Below are 21,047 nucleotides of genomic sequence, written 5' to 3'. Positions count from 1 at the left end.
TCCTCATGACTGAGCACTATTATTAGCCCCATCTTAATCGATGAAAAAAAACCGACTCGTCGAGGTATAGTCATTTACCAAATGCCACATCTAGCAAGTGACTTTACTGGGATTTGAAAACAAGTTCTCCCGGATTCCAGGGCCCATTCAGTAGCTCTTGTTGAATGTTTCCTCGGCAGGCACTGAATATACACAGTTCAGTGTCTCCCCACAACCACCTGGGGAACAAAGTTAAAATGATCCCCATGTTTGTTTGTTTGAACGTTTTTTTATTTTTGAGAGAGAGAGAGAGAGCGCGCGCAAGCAATGGAGGGGCAGAGAGGGGGAGAGAGAATCCCAAGCAGGCTCCATACCATCAGCGCAGAGCCCGATGCGGGGCTCGAACCCATGAACCATGAGATCATGACCTGAGCTGAAATCTGGAATCAGACGCTTACCCCACTGAGCCACCCAGGCGCCCCTAAAATGATCCCTACGTTACAAACGAGAGTGGCAGGTCCGGGATCACACAGCAAGTTAACTATAAGCCAGGACTTGAACCCAAGTCAGTCCAATGACTATGATTTAACACTGGTTGAGCGATTACTACAAGCCAGGCACTGTGCTCAGTCTTGGCAAGGTTCCAGTTAATGCTTACCAGAAGCCTTTGAGTACTGGTATCCTCTCCCTACAGCTGCAGAGGTCACCCTGCTGGACTCAACTGCCTCTCTCCTTCATTAAAAGCCCATCTCCAGCGCTGACTTTCTGAACAGTGAAAATTGGAATGTTAATAATAATAGAAAATGACAATTCCCCAAACTCAAGAAATTACCATGTATCAGACTCCCTTGCTAAGCCCTTTTTTAAAAGGCTTGGACATAAATCCTTTTACCACTTCTGAACCCTGACCCTGGGGCAAGTGGCTGAACCTTTCTGGATCTCACTTCCCCTCAACTCTAAAACAAGAAGGATAGGAGTATCTATTCTTACAGTGGTTAGAAGGATGAAGCAAGTTCATAAACACCAAGCGCTTACAACAATGCTTGGCAGGAGATAAGTGCTATGTACATACGCATTAAATAAATGCACCTTCGGTGAGCTAGAGAAAGGGTAGGACAGTCACTGACTTTTGTCAGTCCCGTGCCAAATGCAAGTGAAGAACAGAGTATAACTTGATAGGGTCCGTGGCATTGTGGAATCGCAAAGCACAGGTTATTTCAATCTCTTTCAGCTTCTGTCTACAATTTAATAGACTATTCTACTTCCGTTGCATTTTAGGTTAAGTTTTCCTTCTTTTCACAGCCAGCAATGCTGGTTTTCCATTAGTACAGCAATGCAAAATGTCCATCTCAAGTGAACTGACTGGAGGAAAATGCATTAGTGGTTTTAAAAAAAAAGAAAAACTTAAATCTAGGAGATCCGGCAAAACTGGTCAAATAGGAAGTGGCAGGACGTCGATTTGCCCAATTCCAGATTCCAGTTTTTCCTATTGCTGTCTCTGGGCTTCCTCCCAGCTACACCGGTAACTCTCAGAATCATTATTATCATAGTCCCAATACATGGAGCTCTTACTCAATACTGTACGAAGCCCTGTGTTAAGGGATTCACATGCACATTTCATTAGCATCCTCACAACGACTCTATGATATTGGTACTATTAGCCCTCATTCTGCAAATAAGGAAAATGAGGTTCAGAGAGGTTAAGGCACAGGCTCACTGCCACAAAGCTGAGCTGGGACTTGACCCGAAATCTGCCGGCCTCCAATTTCATGCCCCTACACCCAGATCTTCCATGCCAAGCGCAAACATTTTCATCAGTACATTACTAACAAAAGTATAGTACGAAGTGTGCAGTGTGCTAAGCGCTGAACTAGGGTCTCCAACATGCACGAGCTGAGCTCTCACTCCAACCCAGAGGGAGGATGCTATGCCAGATTCTGGCCCCCATTCTACAGAGGAGGAAACTGAGGTTCAGAGAAAGAAGTCGTTTGTCCGGGCCGCACAGCGACGCCGAGAATGACTCCAGAACCAGAACGCCATCCATCCCTTCCGCATCCGGCCCAGTCCCACCACCCATGGCCCGCGCCTCACCTGACCCTCCTTGCCCGCGCCCACTCGCGCCGCCCGCCCTCCCTCCCCGGCGGCGCCAACTGTCAGACCCTCCTCCCTCGGCCCGGCTGCCCGCCCCGGAAGCACCGCCCCCATCGCCGGAAGCCGGACCGCCCGCCCGCGGCCGCTCTAGCCCACCGGGCCGCCACCAGCGAGAGTGTGGCCGCAACCGTCACGTGACCTCCCACGGTCTCCCAGGCGCTTTGCTCCGCCCCGCTCTAGCGAGGAGCGCAGCCAATGAGAAACGCACATGCCTAGCCCCCGCTAGCCCGCAGTCTTGCCGGAGTGCGCCTGTGCGAGGCGGGGGTGGTCGGGCGGGGCTCCAGCCGGCAAGGTGCGTGCGGGGCTGGGTCCCGGAGTGGGAGACGCGGAGTGCAGGTACTGTGCGATCTGGGGGCGCGGCGCCTCTGTTATCCTTTTCATGTTGTCCTTCCCGCCGTAATTCATTTCTTCCCTTTTGTCATCCAGTGCCCCTTTATGTAGCCATTCCTCCCCTTTGTGTCGCGCCGCGGTTAAATCGTCACCACCCCGCTTCTGTCGGCGTCACCCTCCTTATGTCGCTGTCAGCCGCCTTAATTCGCTTTCGTTCTAAGTCCCTATTGCCACCCTACGTTGCAGTCTTCCACCTTTAAGTCACCATTGCTTTCCGTCACCTGCTCTCTTCTTTTGTTGCTATTTTTCTTTTATGAAGTCCTCACTGAAGTCGTCATCATACCCCCATGTCACCTTCACACGCCTCCTGTCACCATCTCCTTAAATCGCAGTCACCCTTCCCTTGTGTCATTTTCACTCCATTCCTCCCATGTCACCTTTGCTTCCTAACAGTCACCGTCCATGCCTCATGCTTCTAGTTTTCCCGATAAGGAGCCACTCTGCCTTCCAGTTGTTTCTCTTGCCTCCGTGTTGCCGTCATTTCTCCGTGTCACCTCTCACATACTCACCACCGTATGGGCTAGAGTCCCATCCTGGCGTGTGCCAGAATCCCAGCTCCACCGCTAAACCCTGGGTAACCTTGACCACCTGATCACACCTTTGCAGTCTCAGCTTCCTCATCTGTAAAACGCACACAAGGACACCTACGTCAAGGACGATTATGAGGATTCTGCAAATTTATTCTTGTGATATGCTCATCCTGATGTGGAGATTTGGACTAATAATGTTATTAACCATGTCACCCTCACCCTCATGCGGTCCCCTTCATCACCTCTTCATTGTCACCTCCCCCCCTCCCCTCAGGTGCCCTCATCATTCCCATGGTGTCGGTACACTCCCTGTGTCATGCATGATACCCTCTGCCATGGCAACCACCCACGCCAACCCCACGTCACAGTCTCCATGTTCTCATCTCTGCCACGTCACCACACCTGAGGGGGTGGCCCATCGGCCATCACAAACCTTGCTTGGGTAAATACTTAATCCCTATTTCTACCTTGTTGGATTGAGTGATCTGCCACCCCCAAAACGAGAGCATTGAGCCAACGCTGTAGTGGGAATCCAGGAGTAGTATGGGGTGGGGGGAGACTAGCTAGCTTAGGCCCAGGTTCCCTTGACTTTTAGAATCGGGGGTACAGAGAGATGAGGCAGGTCCCAGCACACCTCAGTCCAACCTCAGCAACCCTGAATGCCTAGGTAGAGAGGTAAGTATCTTATTCACTCGACTTGCCTTGGGGAGGCAGTGTGAGACAGTGGTTAGCAATGTGTGCCTGGGGGCTGGAACCCTGGTTCCAGTCTTGGTTCTAGCACTTAGTACTTAAAAAGTTGCATGGCTTTGAGCAGGTGGCTTAACATCCCTGTGCCTCAGTTGCTGCATCTGCAATATGGGGATAAAAACACAAGGTATTCATTCAACAAATATTTTTCAAGCATGTTCTACATGCCCAATACTGTGCTAGGCATGGTGGGACACATCAGTGAACAAAACAGACAAGAGATCCCTGCACCCATGAAGTTTCTATTCTAGCAAGGGTCAAAGACAAGCAGACAGGTAAGTGGATTCTATGATGTGTTAGAAGGAGGGGGAAGAAAAAAGAAGAGGGATGGGAATGCATGGTAAGGGTTATACTTTCAAATAAGGTGGTCAGGAAAGGTCTTCTGAGATGGTATATTTGAACAAAGACATGAAGGAGGGGAGAGAGTGACGAGGCTCTACGGAGAAGAGCGTCGTAGGCAGAGAAAACAGCACATGCAAAGGGCCTGAGGTGGGGACACACGTAGAATACTTAAGGAATAGCAAAGAGGCCAGTGAGGGAGGAGAGGGGTGGGGATGAAGCCAGAGGAGTGAGGCGGCAGATCATCTGGATGTCATGGGCCGTGGACAAGACTTTGGCTTTACTCTGAGTGAGACGGGAGCCATGGGAGGATTTGGAGAAGAGAGACTCAATGTGACGTGACACCATGTGACATGAAACGGCAGCAGCAGCAGCTCCAGAACTTCGACCAAGGATGGATCGGCCAGAGCAGCCTGGCCAGAAGGAGCACCAGAGCTGTCTGCTTAAAGCTGCACTCACATATCCTTTATATTTGGAGAAAGCTTCCGACGTCCCCCTCAAAGACGGGGAGGGAGAGGAGATGTTGCTAGAGTGTCTGCGAAGCCAGTGCCACCTCTTGGTTCACGTGCTGCTGGGGGTGGTGGGGAGGGGTGGCGGACAGCCACGGATCTACAGATGATGAACAACAGGAGAGGCAGCTGTCTACACCTGGGGCCCCAAGGCAGCTCAGGGTCAAATCCTGGCTCCACTGTTTCTTGGCTGTGTCCTTTTGCGCCAATGACTTAACCTCTCTGGGTCTTTAGTTTCCTCATCCGTCACATGGGGCTGAGGAAAGGGCTAATTTGGTGAGAAACTGAATACGTAAAGTGCTTCCAGCAGCGCTCGGTTCAGTAACAAGGGGCCCTGCCCTCTCACCCCACTTCCTGCCCTCCCTCCGGGTGGCAAGGAAAAGACATTCTGCCTGTATGTTACATTCATGAATCGGTTTCCGACATCGTGGTATCCTGGAACAGAACTGAGCCCCGGGTTCGAACTCCATACCGACAGACTTGACATTGTACAACCCGAGCAGAGTTTTCCCTGAACCCTACTGCCTCATCCGAAATGGGGAGAACAGTGCCTTGCCCCCAGATGTGCGGTGGTGTTATTTTTGAACTGAGACATCAACCACTTTCTCTCTCTCTCTCTCTTTTTTTTAATATTTATTTTGAGAGAGAGAACGAGCAGGGGAGGGGCAGAGAGAGAATCCCAAGCAGGCTCCAAGCCACCAGCGCACAGCCCAATGTGGGGCTCGATCTCACGAACAGTGAGCCGAAATCAAGAGTTGGACACTTAACCGACTGAATCACCCAGGCGCCCCTAACACTTAGTGGTTTTTTTCTTTTTAAGTAAGCGCTCCGCCCAACGCGGGGCTTGAACTCATGACCCTGAGATCAAGGGTCGAATGCTCTACCGAATGAGCCAGGCGCCCCCATCCACCATTTTCAATTGTGAGGCTATTATGTCCCTCCCCTACTTGTTTTTCTCCAAGGCACATACTATATGCTTCATGCGTCTATCTATTGTCTCACTCCCCAAAAAGAATGTCATCTTTACTAGGATTTTTTTTTTTTTCTGTGTTGTGCTATCTTTCCAGTTTCTACACAGGCCTTATCAGTGAGTAGTCACTGAATACTAGTTGAATGACTAGATGAATGAACTGATACCTACTGTCCCTGTGCTGGGTGGTAATGGGCACACTGCAGCGACTGAGACAGCCCAGCGCTGCCCTCATGGGTTTCATAGTCCAGTGGGAGAAACAAACCCATCACCAGGCCGTGACAGCACAGAGCGGTCAGGGCTGGGGCTGGGGAAACAGAAAGGTCATGTGGGATGGAGAAGCCCAGGGACTATTGGAACCCAAAGTGGGGGGTGGTTCTGGACCAGCCCGGGAGTCAGGGAGGACTGCCTAGGGGAGGTGGCACATGAGCTGATAGGAATGAGCAACAGGAAGAGGAGAGAAAGGTGTGCTGGGCAGGAGGAGCAGCTGTGGGAGTGTTTGGTGGTAAAAGTGTGGTTTCAGTTCAGGGAACTGAAAGATATTAAATATGGATGGGACATAAATGAGACAGTAAACCAAAGAGGTTATTAAGGGGAGATCATTCAGGGCTCTGGGAAGCACAGTGAGGAGCTGAGACTTTGTCCTAAGGATACCAGGGGGTGGGGGTGGGGGGCATAGGTTTTTGAGCGGGAAAGGAACAATTTTCCATTCAGATGGAGGGGGACTAAAAGGGTTGGATAGAGATTGGGAACCAAGGGAGGTGGCGGGAGTGGGGATCCCAGTGGGAGTGGGATCCCTCAATCCCAGAGGGCAGGTCGAGGCTGTGGAGGGGAGAAAAAGGGTGTGTGCGGGAGAGACCTTCAGGATGCCATGTGGACAAGCTGTGGAGGGTCCAGGACGATGCCCAGGACTCCAGGGGAGTCAGGGCGGTGGGGGGGAGGGGTGCTTTCTGAAAGAAGTGACACGTAGGCTGAGACCCGTAGGATGAATAGGATAGCTGTCCTTGAGATGGGGACCCAGAAGAGCAGCAGGTTTGGGAGAGATGCTAAGGACAGTTGAGGACATGGTGGGCGTGAGGGGCTTGGGGACCCCTGGAGAGAAACATCTAGGAGGCCAGGGAGCTTCCAAAGCTGAAATTCAGGGAAGAAGTGAGAGCTGGAGACAGCTTTGGGCCCTAGAGGACATGGTAAGAAGTTTGCCCTTGGCCCTGAGGGCAGTGGGGAGCCACAGAACGGTTTTGAGCAGGGATGAGACGGCTTAGATTTTTGAGTTCCAACTCAGAAATATTCACCAATCATGATGTATTTTGTTGTTTTTTACCCATTTGTTTTTCAGACCAAGCATCTTCTCTCCCTAGGAAGGGCACCTTCTAAAGGTCCTTTGAAATAAAGGTTCTACTGCTCAAAACAAAACAAAACAAAGTTTACAAAAGCAGTGCTCTGTTCCGTTTTCTGTAGACTTGACCTCAGGCGATTGTTCAGTCCGAAGGGGTCTGCACAATCAAGTGAAAATCAGCTCCTTCAAACACAAGAACGTTTCTGTTTTGAACCATATGGAAGGCCCGTAGGTTTGTAAATGTTTCCTGTGGTGTAGTCTGGTGCTTCAGCAGCCAACTGGCCCTGCACCCTCCTTTGCCCTCTCAGGTGGCTTGAATCAAACTTAAACTGACCTTGAATTTTACTCTCAGGCTGAAAGGCTGTAATCTGCACCCACCCATCTGCTCTGGGCTTAGAGCACAAGCTGGTTATCATTGTGTATAAAAAAAAAAATGTCACTGGGTCTAGAGAGACCCCTGTGAACGTCTTTTTTCAAAGGTTTCCATTCTACCCCATTTCTTCTGTTCCCAACAAACATTTATTGAGTGGTTGTGATGTGCTGGGCACAGACTTAGCTTTTTAAGGGACACACAAGTCTATCTGTGCTAAAAGTGTGTACAGAGTAGTAGGGGATACACGGATGTCACCAAGAAGCTTGTTTGGGGGATTTGCTGTGCTGCCTGTCTCCCATGGATGGGTTCATTGACAAATGTGAGGTTGGTATATTTGTTTCCCCATTGGTCTGAGGAGGAAAGTAAAGCTCCGAGAAGGGAGCCTTGGTTCCCAGGAATACATGGCTAAGCTCTGAACCCAGGGCGGTAGGACTCTGAGACCCACCCCTTAAACCATTCAGAGTTCGCCAAGCTCCACCCCCTAGATGAGTATGAGATGATCCCCCACCCTTTTTTGTTTTTTTTTTTTAAGTTTACTTATTTATTTTGAGAGAGAGTGCATGCACACATGCGTGCAAGCTGGGGAGGGGCAGAGAGAGGGGACAGAGGATCCAAAGCAGACTCTGCATTGACAGCACAGAGCCCGATGCAGAGCTCAGACTCACAAACCATGAGATCGTGACCTGAGCCGAAGTCAGACGTTCGACCGACTGAGCCACCCATGAGTTGTGCCCCATGAGACGATCCCCATTCTATAGATGGGCCAGCAAGGCTCAGAGAGGTAAAGCCCCATGCCTGAGGTCACTCAGTAAGAGTGACAAGTGGGATCTGAACCCTAGACTCTGCAACGTAAAGCACTGGTATGGAGGAGGGATCAAATCTCCTGCCCCCACCCAAGGGAGGGGTGTTCAGGGAGCTGTGACCTAGCACGTGTCTCCGAAACCCAGTGGGTTTTGCTTCCTCCTTTTCTGTGGGCTGTAGTGTCACACTCCAAGGCAGGCAGGGCACAAGCCAAGGGACCAGGGATATCCTCTGGGCTGGGAGGGGCACCCTTGCAGACAGAGGTACATCCCATGACCAAGGAAGCAGAGCATAACGATCAACTTGGGCACTGCCCAGGGACCCCGTAGGGGTTCTAGGTTACTGGCCACAGGAACTGAGCCAAGCTGAGGAAAATGCCCAGCACCTGCCAGCCTAGCTCTGTCAGTCTAGCTGTCTGCTCCCACCTTTGATCTCACCCTGCCCTGCGCCCCCCTCCTCCCAGGGATCAGGATAGGGATGCTGGATACTTCCAGCTAAAGATTTTTTTTTTTTTTTTTTTTGAGACTGTGATATGGAGGAAAGGGCACCCCAGCTAGGAGCTTGAGCCTCATAATTTAATTTCCACACAAGTCCTATGCATTTAAAAAGTAAATGGTCACTAAAACCCTACAATGAAAAGCATCTTGTCTTGGGGGTGGCAGGGGGAAAATGGTGCCTTTTTTCTTTTTCTTTTCTTTTCTTTTTTTTTTTTTTTTGTCAGGAGCCTTGACACAATCACATTTATTGAGAACCTCTCACGTGTCCATTGTATACACTTGAGAGGTATTGATCCCTTTAGTTCAAAGGAGTCCCTTCTCAAATTGTGTATGTTCAGAACACACACACGCAGTGTATGTATTCATTCGTTCATTCGTTCGTTCATTTCATTTCTTTCTGGCCTTACCCCAAGTTGACCTTCCCCAGATCAGCTATTGGGGCACTATCCGTGGCAGTTGTTTGGGCCCAAACCCCTGGCTGTACCACATACACACATACACACACACACACACACACACACACACACACACACACACACACACGTCTGTTCCCCACACAGCCAGAGGGAGCCTGCAAACACATGAATGAGTTTCCTGTGGCTGCTATCACACATTACCACAAATTGAGTGGCTTAAGACAACCAAAATGTATTCTCACCATTCTGGAGGCCAGACATCCAAACTCAAGGTGTTGATGGGGCCAACACCCCCCTTGAAGCTCTAGGGGAGATTCTCATGACTCTAGGCATACCTGGGTTTGTGGGCATATCTCAGCAATCTCGGCATCCCTGGTCACGTGGTCTTCTCTGTCTCTTCTCTTCCTGTCTCTTAAAGACACTTGTCATTGGATTTAGGGCCCACCCATATAATCCAGGATGATGTCATCTCAACATCCTTAATGACCTCTGCAAAGACCCTTTTTCCAACTAAGGTCACATTCACAAGTCCTGGAGATTATGGCCATATTGGACATATCTTTTGAGGCCAGCAGTCAACCAACTACAACACCCTAGGCAGATCATGTCTGTTCCCTGCTCAGAGCCTACCCATGGCCCCGACCTCACCACAGTCCAGGCAGCCCTGCACAATCTGGCCCTGTCACCCCTCTGACTGTTCTCTCCTCCTCACAGCCCACCCCACTACAGACACACTGGCCTTCTTGTTCTTCCCAGTACACATCAAGCACACTCCTGCCTCTGGGCCTTTGCACTGGCTATTCCCTCTGCTTGACACACTCTCTAAGAAGTCCATGTAGCTCCTTCCCTCCCCTCCTTGAAGTTTTTTCCAGGTATCCCCTTCTCAGTGAGGCTTTTCCTGACAATCCCAACTCCTCCCCCCCAACCCCGTCCCACTTCCCTGATTCTCTGTGGCATGTATTACCTTCTAACATAATTTACTTATTTTTGTATCTGTCTTCCCTGGTGTCTGTTTTGTTCACAGTGGTATTTCCAGTGCCTCAAACAATAGCTGGTACATAGATACTCAGTAAGTATGTGTAAAATTAACGAACAGCCTTATGAAAAGTAGGTACTATTGTCACCATGCCCATCTTACAGATGGGAAAACTAAGGCACAGATTCATTGTCACTTCTCAAGGTCAAACAGTCACATGAGCACTGAGAATCATATTCAAGTCAGGCATCTGGCTCTGGAATCCACAGTATTAACTGCCTTACAGTCTAACCTACCTCTCCATTTGATTTATTTATTTATTTATTTATTTATTTATTTATTTATTTATAGAGAGCGAGCAAGCACAAATGTGAGCGGGGGAGGAGCAGAGGCAGAGGGAGCAGAGCCCAACTCGGAACTCTATCTCACAACCCTGAGATCATGACGAACCAAAATCAAGAATCAGACTCTAAATCAACCGACCCAGCCACCTGAGCACCCTACTAGTTTTTTGGTTGCTTTTTTTTTTTTTTTTTTTCTAAACACCTTAAGTGTATTTTTTAAGTTTATTTTGAGACAGAGAGGGAGACAGAATCCAAGCAGGCTCCACCTCATGAATGCAGCACTCAATCTCATGAACCATGAGATCATGACCTGAGCCACAATCGAGAATTGGCCACTTAACCAACAGAGCCACCCAGTTGCTCCTTAGGTGTATTTTGATAAAAATATAGCAGAAATTAAAAGTAAACCCTTTGTTTCAGACCTGTAATCACCTTACAAGTTGAAAGCCAAAATGTCACTAATAATCTGAATGAAGTGCATGCTAGTTTCTACCTACTTTTGGTGTATTAATGGCCATTCCAATTCTCGGCCTCATTGTGCCCAATCCCATGCCTCGCACCTCCGTGCCCAACCTCTCCCCCAGTTTTGTTTTTGTTCACTTTATTTTCCCTAATTTTACATCGCTTGCGGTTCCAACCCCATATTTTGTTGTTGTCGTTTTAGAGTTATCTACATCCAAAGTGGGGCTCAAACCCACAATCTCGAGACTAAGAGTCACAGGCTCTACTGGCTGAGCCAGCCAGGCGCCCCTCAACCCCATGTTCTTCAATAAAACCTTTCTCACCAAGGCTTTTGCAAATAAATAAAAGGCAAATGTTTCCTGCCCCAAGCCTCCCCTCGCCCACCTGGCAACCCTGCGGTCAGCCACCTCCAAGATTGTTTTCTGCTGCTTCTGGTGACCTCTGAAGTTCCAAATAACCTTGGTCTGTTACCATTTCTTGCTGGATCCATTTGGCCCATCCCCATTTGTCTCCCTGCAATGAGAGGAGGGGATCTAGCTGTGCTCAGCCCTTGCCAATCTGGGATCTGACGTTGTGGGTGAAGGGGTTTCCAAATTATCCTTTCACGTGTAGGCTGGATCTTCCGGTAACGCGGAAGGGCGGGGGGGACCTAGCTCCCTTTTGCAATTTTCTTCTTTCCTTCTTTTTTAAAATCTCAGTAATGCGTGCCGTGGGACGCAACACCTGTGTTGGCTTTACAATTATTAATCTGCACAGAGATTTTTTTCCTCTACTTTTCTGTAAGTCGCTTATATTGCACAATTTTTAAAAAGAAAATAGGCGTACAATAAAAAGCAATCCTCACCCACCCCAGATGCCACTCGAGGCAACCCCTTCTGACGTTGTCGCATCTCTCCGTGATCATCCTTTTCTGCATTCATCTGTTGACTTCTTGCGAGGACGGAGGGGAGGGCGTCCTACCCCTGTTGTATTGGGAAAGGTGGGCGGGGAGGGGTTCTTCAATTCTTTTCGTCAGCGGTAGTCTTAAATCCTGCTTGGGAAAAAGGAGATGGGAAGTGGGAAATCTTGCTTAATCTTCCAGCCGGAGCCTGGATTTCCGAGACAAAATTTTAAAAATCCCTATCAAAATATCAGTTGGCTTTTTTTAAAGAAATTAAATAGTTATCCAAACAGACGCCAACAGAAAACCCACAGTCTACTTCCACCACCCCGCTCATCCCCCCCCTTCCCAACACCATAGCTTGAGTTGTGTCTTCTGATTTTTTTCGCTACCTCTGGAAATCATATTATTCAACCTTGATCGCTCCACTTTATTTTATAAGGCTTTTAAATTTTTTTGAGTATAATTGACATTTTATACGGGTTTTTTTTTTAACAATTTTATTTATTTTTGACTAGGTAATACATGCCCATGGTACAAAAATTCACAAGGTTTGTAGACAAGATGCGGGGTTTCTTTTTCTCTTTACCTGTACCCTCCCTACCCCACCCCGGGGCTCTGGGGGAGATGGGTGGCAAAGCCCATCCCCCAGCCATGTACTCTCCGCACCCCGGCCAGGTTGGCGGGACCGTATCTGGGGGACCGGAGCCCCCCTTCTCCCTGCGGTGAGCCGGGGCGGCCTGCGCACTGCGCAGACTCCCCGCTGCAGTGGGCGGAGCCCCGTCTGGCCCCGCCCCCCTCCCTCCCGCCCCTGCTTAGCCTGTTGGGGCAGAAGCTGGGGCCCCGCGGAGGTAGCAGCTGCCGCCTGCGGAGTGAGACCGAGTCCCCTCCGGGGTAAGGTGGCGGAGGATGGCTCGGGGGATGGGCTGGGGGCTGGCGGTGAGGCCCCGATGGTTCCGGGCTCCCGGCTTGAGCTTTCTGGTGGGTACCTGATGGTGATGGCAGAGGAGCCACCTGGAAAATGCTCCCTGGGTGGTCTTCGGGCTGCGAGAAGCCAGGCAAAGATTTGGGGCTTCACTGACCCCATCCGGAGTGGTCTTCTTGGGAATGTCTATATTAGAGCTCAGAGAAGGGAAGATGCTAATAGGGAGCGTAATAATGAGGAGCAGGATGGGCGCTAAGGGGGAGGGGGCAGGGTGGGCGCTAAGGGGGACAGTGTAGGCACCACGGAATGATGGGAAGAAAGCAAGGCGTTAGACTTTGAGGGATTTCGAAAACCCTGCTGACCAGCGGTCAGCTTCCTCCTTTTGGGGTGGCGGGCCCCATGCCAGTGATCCCGTGCTTACAGACAAGGAGACCCAATGGATCCCGTGAGCCCGACACTACTCTGCTTTCCGTGATGTTCCCCCAAAGCCCGGAAACCCCACCACAGTGCCAGTTTTTGTTCCCCACAGTTTGGAGACCCTGACACACCCACTTGCCCCGCCTGGGCTCCACATATCCCCTGGCTGCCTGGCAAGATGAAGCCTAAACTGATGTACCAGGAGGTAGGTGGATCTGGGGCCCCGTGGGTTGGGGCTGGGTGCAGTGGAGGGCAGAGACCCTGCCAAGCTGCCCTGTCACCCCCCTACCATACCCATTCCCCAGCTAAAGGTGCCTGCTGAGGAGCCCGCCAATGAGCTGCCTATGAATGAGATTGAGGCTTGGAAGGCTGCGGAGAAGGTAGGAGCCCGCCACCACCCTCACCCTGTCTCAGGTGTGGGCTGGGCTGGTAGCCTTGGGCTGGCTGATGGCCTCCTCTTCCCCACAGAAAGCTCGTTGGGTCCTGCTGGTCCTCATCCTGGCGGTCGTGGGCTTCGGAGCCCTGATGACTCAGCTGTTTCTATGGGAATACGGCGACTTGCATCTCTTCGGGCCCAACCAGCGCCCAGCCCCCTGCTACGACCCCTGCGAGTAAGTTGAGGCGGGGGAGGGGTCTCGGGCAGTGGGGGGAAAGAGCCCTGCCAGGACCGGGACGCTTACACATTGAGCAGGGACTGCCCTGAGCCACAGCGGGTGCCTGGGACAGGGGGAGGTGATCTGATCGCAGATTCCCAAATGCACCGTCACAGGGCCTTCCCTCCATCCCCAACCCCTCCCCCCAACACTGTTCCCATGACAGCCACAGCATCATTTTCTGTCCGTGTCTGTGAGCAAACCAGCACACACACACACACACACACACACACACACGGCATCTTCTGACACGTGTGGACAGACACACACACACACAAATAGCCGCATGCACAGCCTGCCTTCCACTCGTCTAGACGAACAAATGCACAGACGCACAGAATCGTGAGTACAGGCACACACAAATATCCTCCGTGGACGGACAGGGGAGCACTCATGTTCCAGCCAGTTGTCTCTGGCCCCCTGTGGCTGATACCACCCCCCACCCCCCCAGAGCAGTGCTGGTGGAGAGCATTCCAGAGGGCTTGGACTTCCCCAATGCCTCCACGAGCAACCCGTCCACCAGCCAGGCCTGGCTGGGCCTGCTCGCCGGTGCCCACAGCAGTCTGGACATCGCCTCTTTCTACTGGACTCTCACCAACAATGACACCCACACTCAGGAGCCCTCTGCCCAGCAGGTACCTGGCAACATGGGCCCTGGCTGGCACCAGGGGTGGTGGGAGCCATTGGGGGGAGGTGGGGGGGAGTGAAGGGGGTTCCCCTGCAGCCCAGGAGACAGATGGGCACGTCTCACACAGTGGGTTGGACACAGGTGATTGAAAGCAACTGTCTTCACATGGCGCTCTGGACTGGGGGCGTTTGTCACGGTCATCTGGAGGCCTCTGAAGGTCAGGGTGTGGGTCTGATTACCAGGGATTAGGCTGACAGATGTTGCTCGCCCAGACCCTGTCACACAATGAAATGGAAGAGTAGGTAACAGCCCAGCCTCAAGCCAGCCTGCCGCCTCCCAGCCACGTGACCTTGGGCAGGTCACTGCCGCTCTCAGGCCTCAGCTTCCACATCTATAGAATGGGGCCAATAGCTAGCACTTGCCGGTTACAAAAATAAATCCATGCAGATTCCAGCACGGTCTCTGACAACCATCGGCCCTCCCATCAGCGTTTGCTTTATATCCTTGTCAAGGTCTACAGACACACTTAAAAAACATAAAACCTCAGGATGTGAAAAGGACCAGCCTAGGCGGGTAACCCCTTCCTTGAAAGACACACTGACTTGGTCCCTTCTTGTTTTCCTCCCCCTGCTGCCTCTTTTTGTCAGAAGCGGGCTTAACATTTATTAAAATTGCGGGGCTCCTCAAGCACTGCCTGAAAACATAATCACAGAAGTTAAAAATGATTGGAGTGCTCCCTCCCCGCCGGCTCCCCCTGGAGTGGTTCAAAGCACAGACATAGGAGGCAGGTGACCTGGGTTCAGATCCCACTTCACCACTGAGTTCTCCGATGCCAGCTTTCTCCTCCGCACCTCCGGGATTTTACTCAGACCTGCCTCATCAGTGAGAGCAGTGAGGAGTCTGTGAGTTCAGATGTGAAGGGGCTTAGGGTGGGGCCCGGCTCACAGTAGGAACCAGGGAATCCTTGGCTGTCGTTCTTACAGTTATTGGCACCATCGGGCCTCACCCTATACCTTCCTGGATCCCCAGCCCGTGCCTTGCCCCCAACATCTGAGAGGGTGCATGGAGGCCCCTGTGGTGCCAAGCTTTGATGCTTCCAAGGCAAGATCTTGGGGAAGTCCCTGGAAGGACAGGACTGGCAGGGAGGCCCTGGTGTGGCCCAGAGCACCAGTAATTAACCAGATGAAAGGTTTTCATAGCTTAGCCTGTAAAGCCATCTCTCCGTGTCCCGGCTAATGGAAAGCCTGTGCAGTCCTGATCACAAATTGAAATGCAAAATCAAGACGGCCTTTTTTGGGGGGTGCCGCATGGGGTGGGAGAGCTGGCGGGCCCAGCCTCTCAGAGGCTCTCCCCTCCCTACAGGGTGAGGAGGTCCTCCGGCAGCTACAGGCCCTGGCGCCTCAAGGCGTGAAGGTCCGCATCGCCGTGAGCAAGCCCAACGGGCCCCAGCCGCAGGCCGACCTACAGACCCTGCTGCAAAGTGGTGAGCCAAGGGGCAGCCGTGGGGGGTGCCGGGCCGGGGGCCTTCCGAGCCAGCTCCCGACAGCCTGTCTGTCCCAGGTGCCCAGGTCCGCATGGTGGATATGCAGAAGCTGACCCATGGCGTCCTGCACACCAAGTTCTGGGTGGTGGACCAGACCCACTTCTACATCGGCAGCGCCAACATGGACTGGCGCTCCCTGACCCAGGTCTGCCTGCACCCTACCCGCCCTCCCTTCCCGGCTCCTCCCCGCCCCCACAGGGCTCCCGGCCTCCAACCACACCCCTCTTCCATCCCAGCATCTTCTGTGTCCTGTCTCTGCAATGGCTTCCTTCCTACCTCCTACCAGGCCTCCCTAAACATCCCCAAATCCAGCCCAGCCCTCACTGCCTTCCCCCCCGCCCGCGGAAGCCTGGGGTTTCCTCTGATCCCCGATGACAGCTGCCAGCCCTTCTGCATTCAAGGCCCTGTCCACCGATTTGCCCTTCATTATTCATTCCCTGAGTGCCTGCTCTAAGCCCAGGCCTGTCCCGGGAGATACTGGGAACATGGTGGTAAGCGATGGACCTCTGGGAACTGTCAGTCCAGTGCAGAGGCAGGCTGGTCACCAGGCAGTGCGGCAGCCCAGAGGGTCAGGGCCAGGATGGGGGACCCAGTCCGGAGTATCAGCGAAAGTCTTCCAAAGGAGGTGACAGCTAATACGATAGCTGAAAGATCTGTAAGAATTAGTGTGAGATGGGAAAGAAGGTACGGCTTAGGCAATGATCCTTTATTTCCTCAGCAAATAACTCCCAAGCCCCTAACAGCACCAGCTCTGGGGGAGATGCTGAAGATACAGCCGTGGCTGAGACATGCCTGGTGGCTGTCTTCCCAGTCCAGCGTCACTAGAGAGAGAAATGAGGGAAGTCCAAGGGACCGTGAAAGCCCAGAGGAATGCCCGACACAGTCTGGGCAGTCAAGAGAGGGTTCCTGGAGGAGGAGGCTGTCAGCCGAGCCCTAAGAATGAGTAGGAGCTGGTTCTGTGGAGGGTAGAAACAAAAGCATGGGCAAAAGTTTGGGAAACCTGGCACTTCAGAATAACCAAAGGATTTTTGCCAGAACTTGACGACTTCTTAGGCTTGAGTCAAATCCACGCCCATCTTAGGACTTTAGTCCTGGTGGTGGCGGCGGGGCTGGGGACGGAGGGGCAGAAAGATGGGGAGGTTGAGAGGCAAGGGGCAGGAAGGAAGGCTGAGGGGGGTGGAAGAGGGGGCCGTGGGTGTTCGTGCCATCCGTGGGTGCCAGGCTACCACCCCCAGGCTCAGCACTGCCCTCCCACAGGTCAAGGAGCTAGGCGTGGTCATGTACAACTGCAGCTGCCTGGCTCGGGACCTGACCAAGATCTTTGAGGCCTACTGGTACCTGGGCCAGGCGGGCAGCTCCATCCCGTCAACCTGGCCCCGGCCCTATGACACGCGCTACAATCAAGAGACACCGATGGAGATCTGTCTCAACGGAACCCCTGCTCTGGCCTACCTGGCAGTGAGTCTTTGGGAAGAGGGGCCCTGTCTCAGTCTCTGTCTAACCCCGCCCAGTGATGGGGAGGGGGCGTCCTGGCCACTCACTCTGGCTCACTCTGCCTGGTCTGGGGCCGGGGCCGTGTCCCAACCTCCCTAGGCCTCGGTTTTCTCTCCTGCCACCTCTAGGGAGGTACAGCTGTGTTCATGCAAGCCCCCGGTGCCTCTGTGCTGTCCCAGATAGCGAGCGGCTCTTTGCGTTTAAATCAGCTAAGATTAAACATGGCCAAGAACTCAGTTCCTTGGTTGCCTTAGCCACATTTCAAGTGCTCGGTAGGCACATGCGGCAGACGGCTACCACACCGAACGGTGCAGATACATATAGAACGTTTCCATCGCTGTGGAAGGTTCTCTTGGACAGCATCCGCGGTCGCCTGTGGCAGACGCTGAGCACTGTAGACGAGGCGCTGCTGTTTTCAGCTGCTGAGACTTTCACCAGTTGGGGCGGCCAGTCCGGGTGCCTTTTGGTCCCCCTGAGCAAGTGACCTGGCCAAGCCCAGAGTTCTGGTGGAGGGCCACACAAAGGCACGGATGCAGGGACCCATGATTTACCGGGGTCCTTTGCTCCAGTGGCCTCGCCAGGAAGGTTAAGCGTTCCCCTGTTACCACGTCCCCTTCAGAGCTTGAGTTTGCTCATCTGTCATGAGGATGGAGGGAAATAGGTAAAGGGCATGGTGTGGTACGGTACATAGGCAAGGTCAGCAATGAGCAAGTCGGGGACAAGAGTGATTAGAGGTCCTTAAACCTGAGCATGCATCAGAAGCATGGCACTGGGGCAGGGGGCGGGCGGGGAGGGTGGCTGTTAAAACCCAGACTCCTGGGCCCCATCCCAGCACCCTGGCTCAGTATGCTGGGGGCAGTGAAGCCCAAGAATCTGCAATTCTTTTTTCTTTTCTCTTAATTTTTTTAATGTTTATTTGTTTTTGAGAGAGAGACAGACAGACAGACAGAGCATGAGCAGGCAAGGGGCAGAGAGAGAGGGAGACGCCGAATGTGAAGCAGGCTCCAGGCTCTCAGCACAGAGCCGGACACAGGGATCAAACCCACGAACCCGTGTGGTCATGACCTGAGGCAAAGTCAGACACTCAGCTGACTGAGCCACCAGGTGCCACCCCCCCCCAGCCAAGAATTTGCAATTCTAACAAGTTCCAGGTGATGTTGTCTGTGCTGGACCAGGACCCTTATGTCAGGAACCCCTGTGTTAGAGCGTAAATTCTCTTTTTTCTTAATGTTTATTTATTTCTTTTGAGAGAGAGCTTGCACAAGCAGGGGAGGGGCAAAGAGAGAGGGAGAGAGAGAGAATCCCAAGCAGGCTGTGCTATCAGTGCAGAGCCTCATGTGGGGCTTGAACTCATGAGCTGTGAGATCATGCCCTGAGCCGAAATCAAGAGTCCAATGCTTAACCGACTGAGCCACCCAGGTGCCCCTCGCATGAATTCTGGAACCAGACAGCCTAGGTTCAAATCCTGGCTCCATTTGTCAGCTGTGTGACCTTAGGCAAATCACTTACCCTCTCTGAGCCTCAGTTTCCTCACCTATAAAATGGACGTGGTAATTATCCCAACCCTTCCCGGAGGCTGAGAATTCAGTGCAATCCACAGGACCTGGCTTGGGACAATTTGTCTGTGCCTGGGGTCCACTACGATGGCACCCTTGGCAAGGCATGTGTCTTGACTGCCCCCTCCCTGCAGAGTGCGCCCCCACCACTGTGTCCCAGTGGCCGCACCCCAGATCTGAAGGCCCTGCTCAATGTGGTGGACAGCGCCCGGAGTTTCATCTACGTTGCGGTCATGAACTACCTGCCCACCATGGAGTTCTCCCACCCACGCAGGTGCCACTGCTGCATGGATGGGGCTTGAGGCAGGCAACCACCATGAATGGAAGAGGCAGTGGGAGACAGAGTGATGAGGCCACAAAGCAGGCAGGGGACCCAGGCAAAGGGAAACCACAGGGAGAGGCAGAGGAGACAGGGATGGGGGATTTGGATACTCAAGACGGGGTGGGGCGGGGGGGACAGAGGAAAGGATGACAGTACTGGGGGTTGGGGACAGGGCGGCGGACCTGAGGCCTGGGGCAGGGGTTGTGCGGTGTAGGATTTCTCAAGTTAGGGAGCAGGGAGTATGGGCTGGAAACAGGATGAGGAGCTTGGGGGGCAGGAGTGGGAGCCAGAAACGGGATGGGGCACGTGGGATTTAAGGAGGCGGGAACAGAACTGGGAGCCAGAGACAGGGCGGTCTTGGGATTTGAGGGCGCTCGGAAGCTGGAGCAGGCCTCAGGGTGAGGCCGTAGGTAAAGCTGTCCTCTGAATCCCCCAGGTTCTGGCCCGCCATTGACGACGGGCTCCGGCGGGCTGCCTATGAGCGGGGCGTCAAGGTGCGCCTGCTGGTCAGCTGCTGGGGACACTCTGAGCCATCCATGCGGGCCTTCCTGCACTCCCTGGCCGCGCTGCGTGACAACCACACCCACTCCGACATCCAGGTGGTAAGTGTCCCCCCCCCCCGGACCTACCCCTCGGACCTGAAGACAGCCCTCAAGGAGCTCACCTGTCACCTGACAGGGACGACCCAGATGGACAGGGCTGTGCCATGAGGGGGAGACGGCGGGTCCAGCCAGGAGGACAGGGCACAGGGAGAGGGGGCAGGGCCCAGACGGAGGAGACATGGACGGAGGCATCATGGCCAGCATTGGGGGATCCTCCCGGGAGGCATCTGCCCCAGTGGGGGGGTGTCAAGGAGGACTTTTTGGAAAAGGGTGAGGTCTCATCTGTGGTGAGACCTAAGGGACGAACAGGAGCTGTTCTAGAAGGAATGGCAAACAAGGCAGCTGGTTCCTCCCTGGTAGCAGACACCCACTCCGCTGGGCCCCGTTCTGGCTCTCACAGTTCTGTGGGAAACAGCTGAGTCCCTAGTCCTGCAAACCTGCTTCCACTCCCCACCCCAGACCCTGGCTTGTCCCCAACCCCACCCTGCATCTCACGCTCCTTCCCGTTCTCCCCTCGCCCTCAGAAACTCTTTGTGGTCCCTGCGGACGAGGCCCAGACCCGGATCCCATACGCCCGCGTCAACCACAATAAGTACATGGTGACCGAACGCGCCACCTACATCGGTGAGTGTCCTGAGCTCCGCCAGGGGGATGCAAAGGGAGTCCGGTCACAGCCGTGGGCTCTGACTTTCTGACCCCACCCGGCAGGAACCTCCAACTGGTCTGGCAGCTACTTCACGGAGACGGCGGGCACCTCGCTGCTGGTGACACAGAATGGGCGTGGTGGCCTGAGGAGCCAGCTGGAGGCCGTTTTCCTAAGGGACTGGGACTCCCCTTACAGCCATGACCTTGACACCTCAGCTGACAGCGTGGGCAATGCCTGTCGCCTGCTGTGAGGCCGCGGTCCCGCAGACAGGCCGAGGCCTGCGAGGCCCCCACGGACCCAGATATCCCGGGTCCCGGCCCCTGTCCCCGTGCCCCCGCTTCTGTGTGTCCCGTTGTGGCTCCAATGGCTCTCCCCTGCTCTCCCACCTCTACCTCCGCCCCTGCCAGCCTGACGCTGTGGCCCCAGGACCCGGCCCAGCTGGGGGAGGGATCAGCCCCCGAAGAAATGGGGGTGCATGCTGGGCCCGGCCCCCTGGCCCACCCCCCTTTCCAGGGCAAAGAGGGCTCAAGGTTGTAAGAAGAAGTAAATAACTTGTCTGTA

The 21,047-nt window shown here is 53.4% G+C and overlaps 2 protein-coding genes across 11 annotated transcripts in view; one reads left to right on the top strand and one right to left on the bottom strand.

Annotated features, from left to right (window-relative positions):
• Window positions 1-2,427, bottom strand: part of CE2H19orf47 (chromosome E2 C19orf47 homolog) — a 22,588-nt gene extending 20,161 nt beyond the window's left edge. For 3 of the 7 annotated variants that reach the window (XM_042920732.1, XM_042920729.1, XM_042920731.1), the window contains exons 1-2: window positions 2,339-2,427; window positions 638-744 (exon numbers count right to left, since the gene is read on the bottom strand). The gene's annotated coding sequence lies outside the window, so the exon portion shown is untranslated. Of the gene's footprint in view, window positions 1-637; window positions 745-2,070; window positions 2,158-2,338 lie in introns of those variants that run through there. The other 4 variants (XM_042920730.1, XM_042920733.1, XM_042920735.1 and 1 more) reach the window with 4 other exon arrangements.
• Window positions 2,356-21,047, top strand: PLD3 (phospholipase D family member 3). Of its 4 annotated transcripts, none has more exons than XM_042920723.1 (12): window positions 2,356-2,466; window positions 13,155-13,247; window positions 13,348-13,422; window positions 13,511-13,653; window positions 14,147-14,330; window positions 15,686-15,806; window positions 15,884-16,011; window positions 17,124-17,324; window positions 19,051-19,190; window positions 19,675-19,840; window positions 20,365-20,464; window positions 20,549-21,047. In XM_042920723.1, exons 2-12 carry the CDS (start codon window positions 13,221-13,223, stop codon window positions 20,734-20,736), a joined length of 1,473 nt encoding a protein of 490 aa, XP_042776657.1. In that variant the 5' UTR covers window positions 2,356-2,466; window positions 13,155-13,220; the 3' UTR covers window positions 20,737-21,047. The 4 variants fall into 4 exon arrangements, with proteins under 4 accessions (XP_042776657.1, XP_042776658.1, XP_042776656.1 ...); XM_042920724.1 differs by lacking the exon at window positions 2,356-2,466 and adding an exon at window positions 12,234-12,251; XM_042920722.1 differs by lacking the exon at window positions 2,356-2,466 and adding an exon at window positions 12,509-12,594.

This window comes from Panthera leo, chromosome E2 (assembly GCF_018350215.1).
Source record: "Panthera leo isolate Ple1 chromosome E2, P.leo_Ple1_pat1.1, whole genome shotgun sequence".
Classification (NCBI taxonomy): domain Eukaryota; kingdom Metazoa; phylum Chordata; class Mammalia; order Carnivora; family Felidae; genus Panthera; species Panthera leo.
Note: the sequence above shows the minus strand (reverse complement) of the source record. Positions and strands in the feature narration are given on the sequence as shown.

Coding starts and splice junctions, on each gene's coding strand:
- PLD3 (XM_042920723.1), top strand. CDS start 13,221: ATGAAGCCTAAACTGATGTACCAGGAG. Junction 13,248..13,347: donor CTAAACTGATGTACCAGGAG/GTAGGTGGATCT, acceptor CCCATTCCCCAG/CTAAAGGTGCCTGCTGAGGA. Junction 19,191..19,674: donor GAGTTCTCCCACCCACGCAG/GTGCCACTGCTG, acceptor TGAATCCCCCAG/GTTCTGGCCCGCCATTGACG.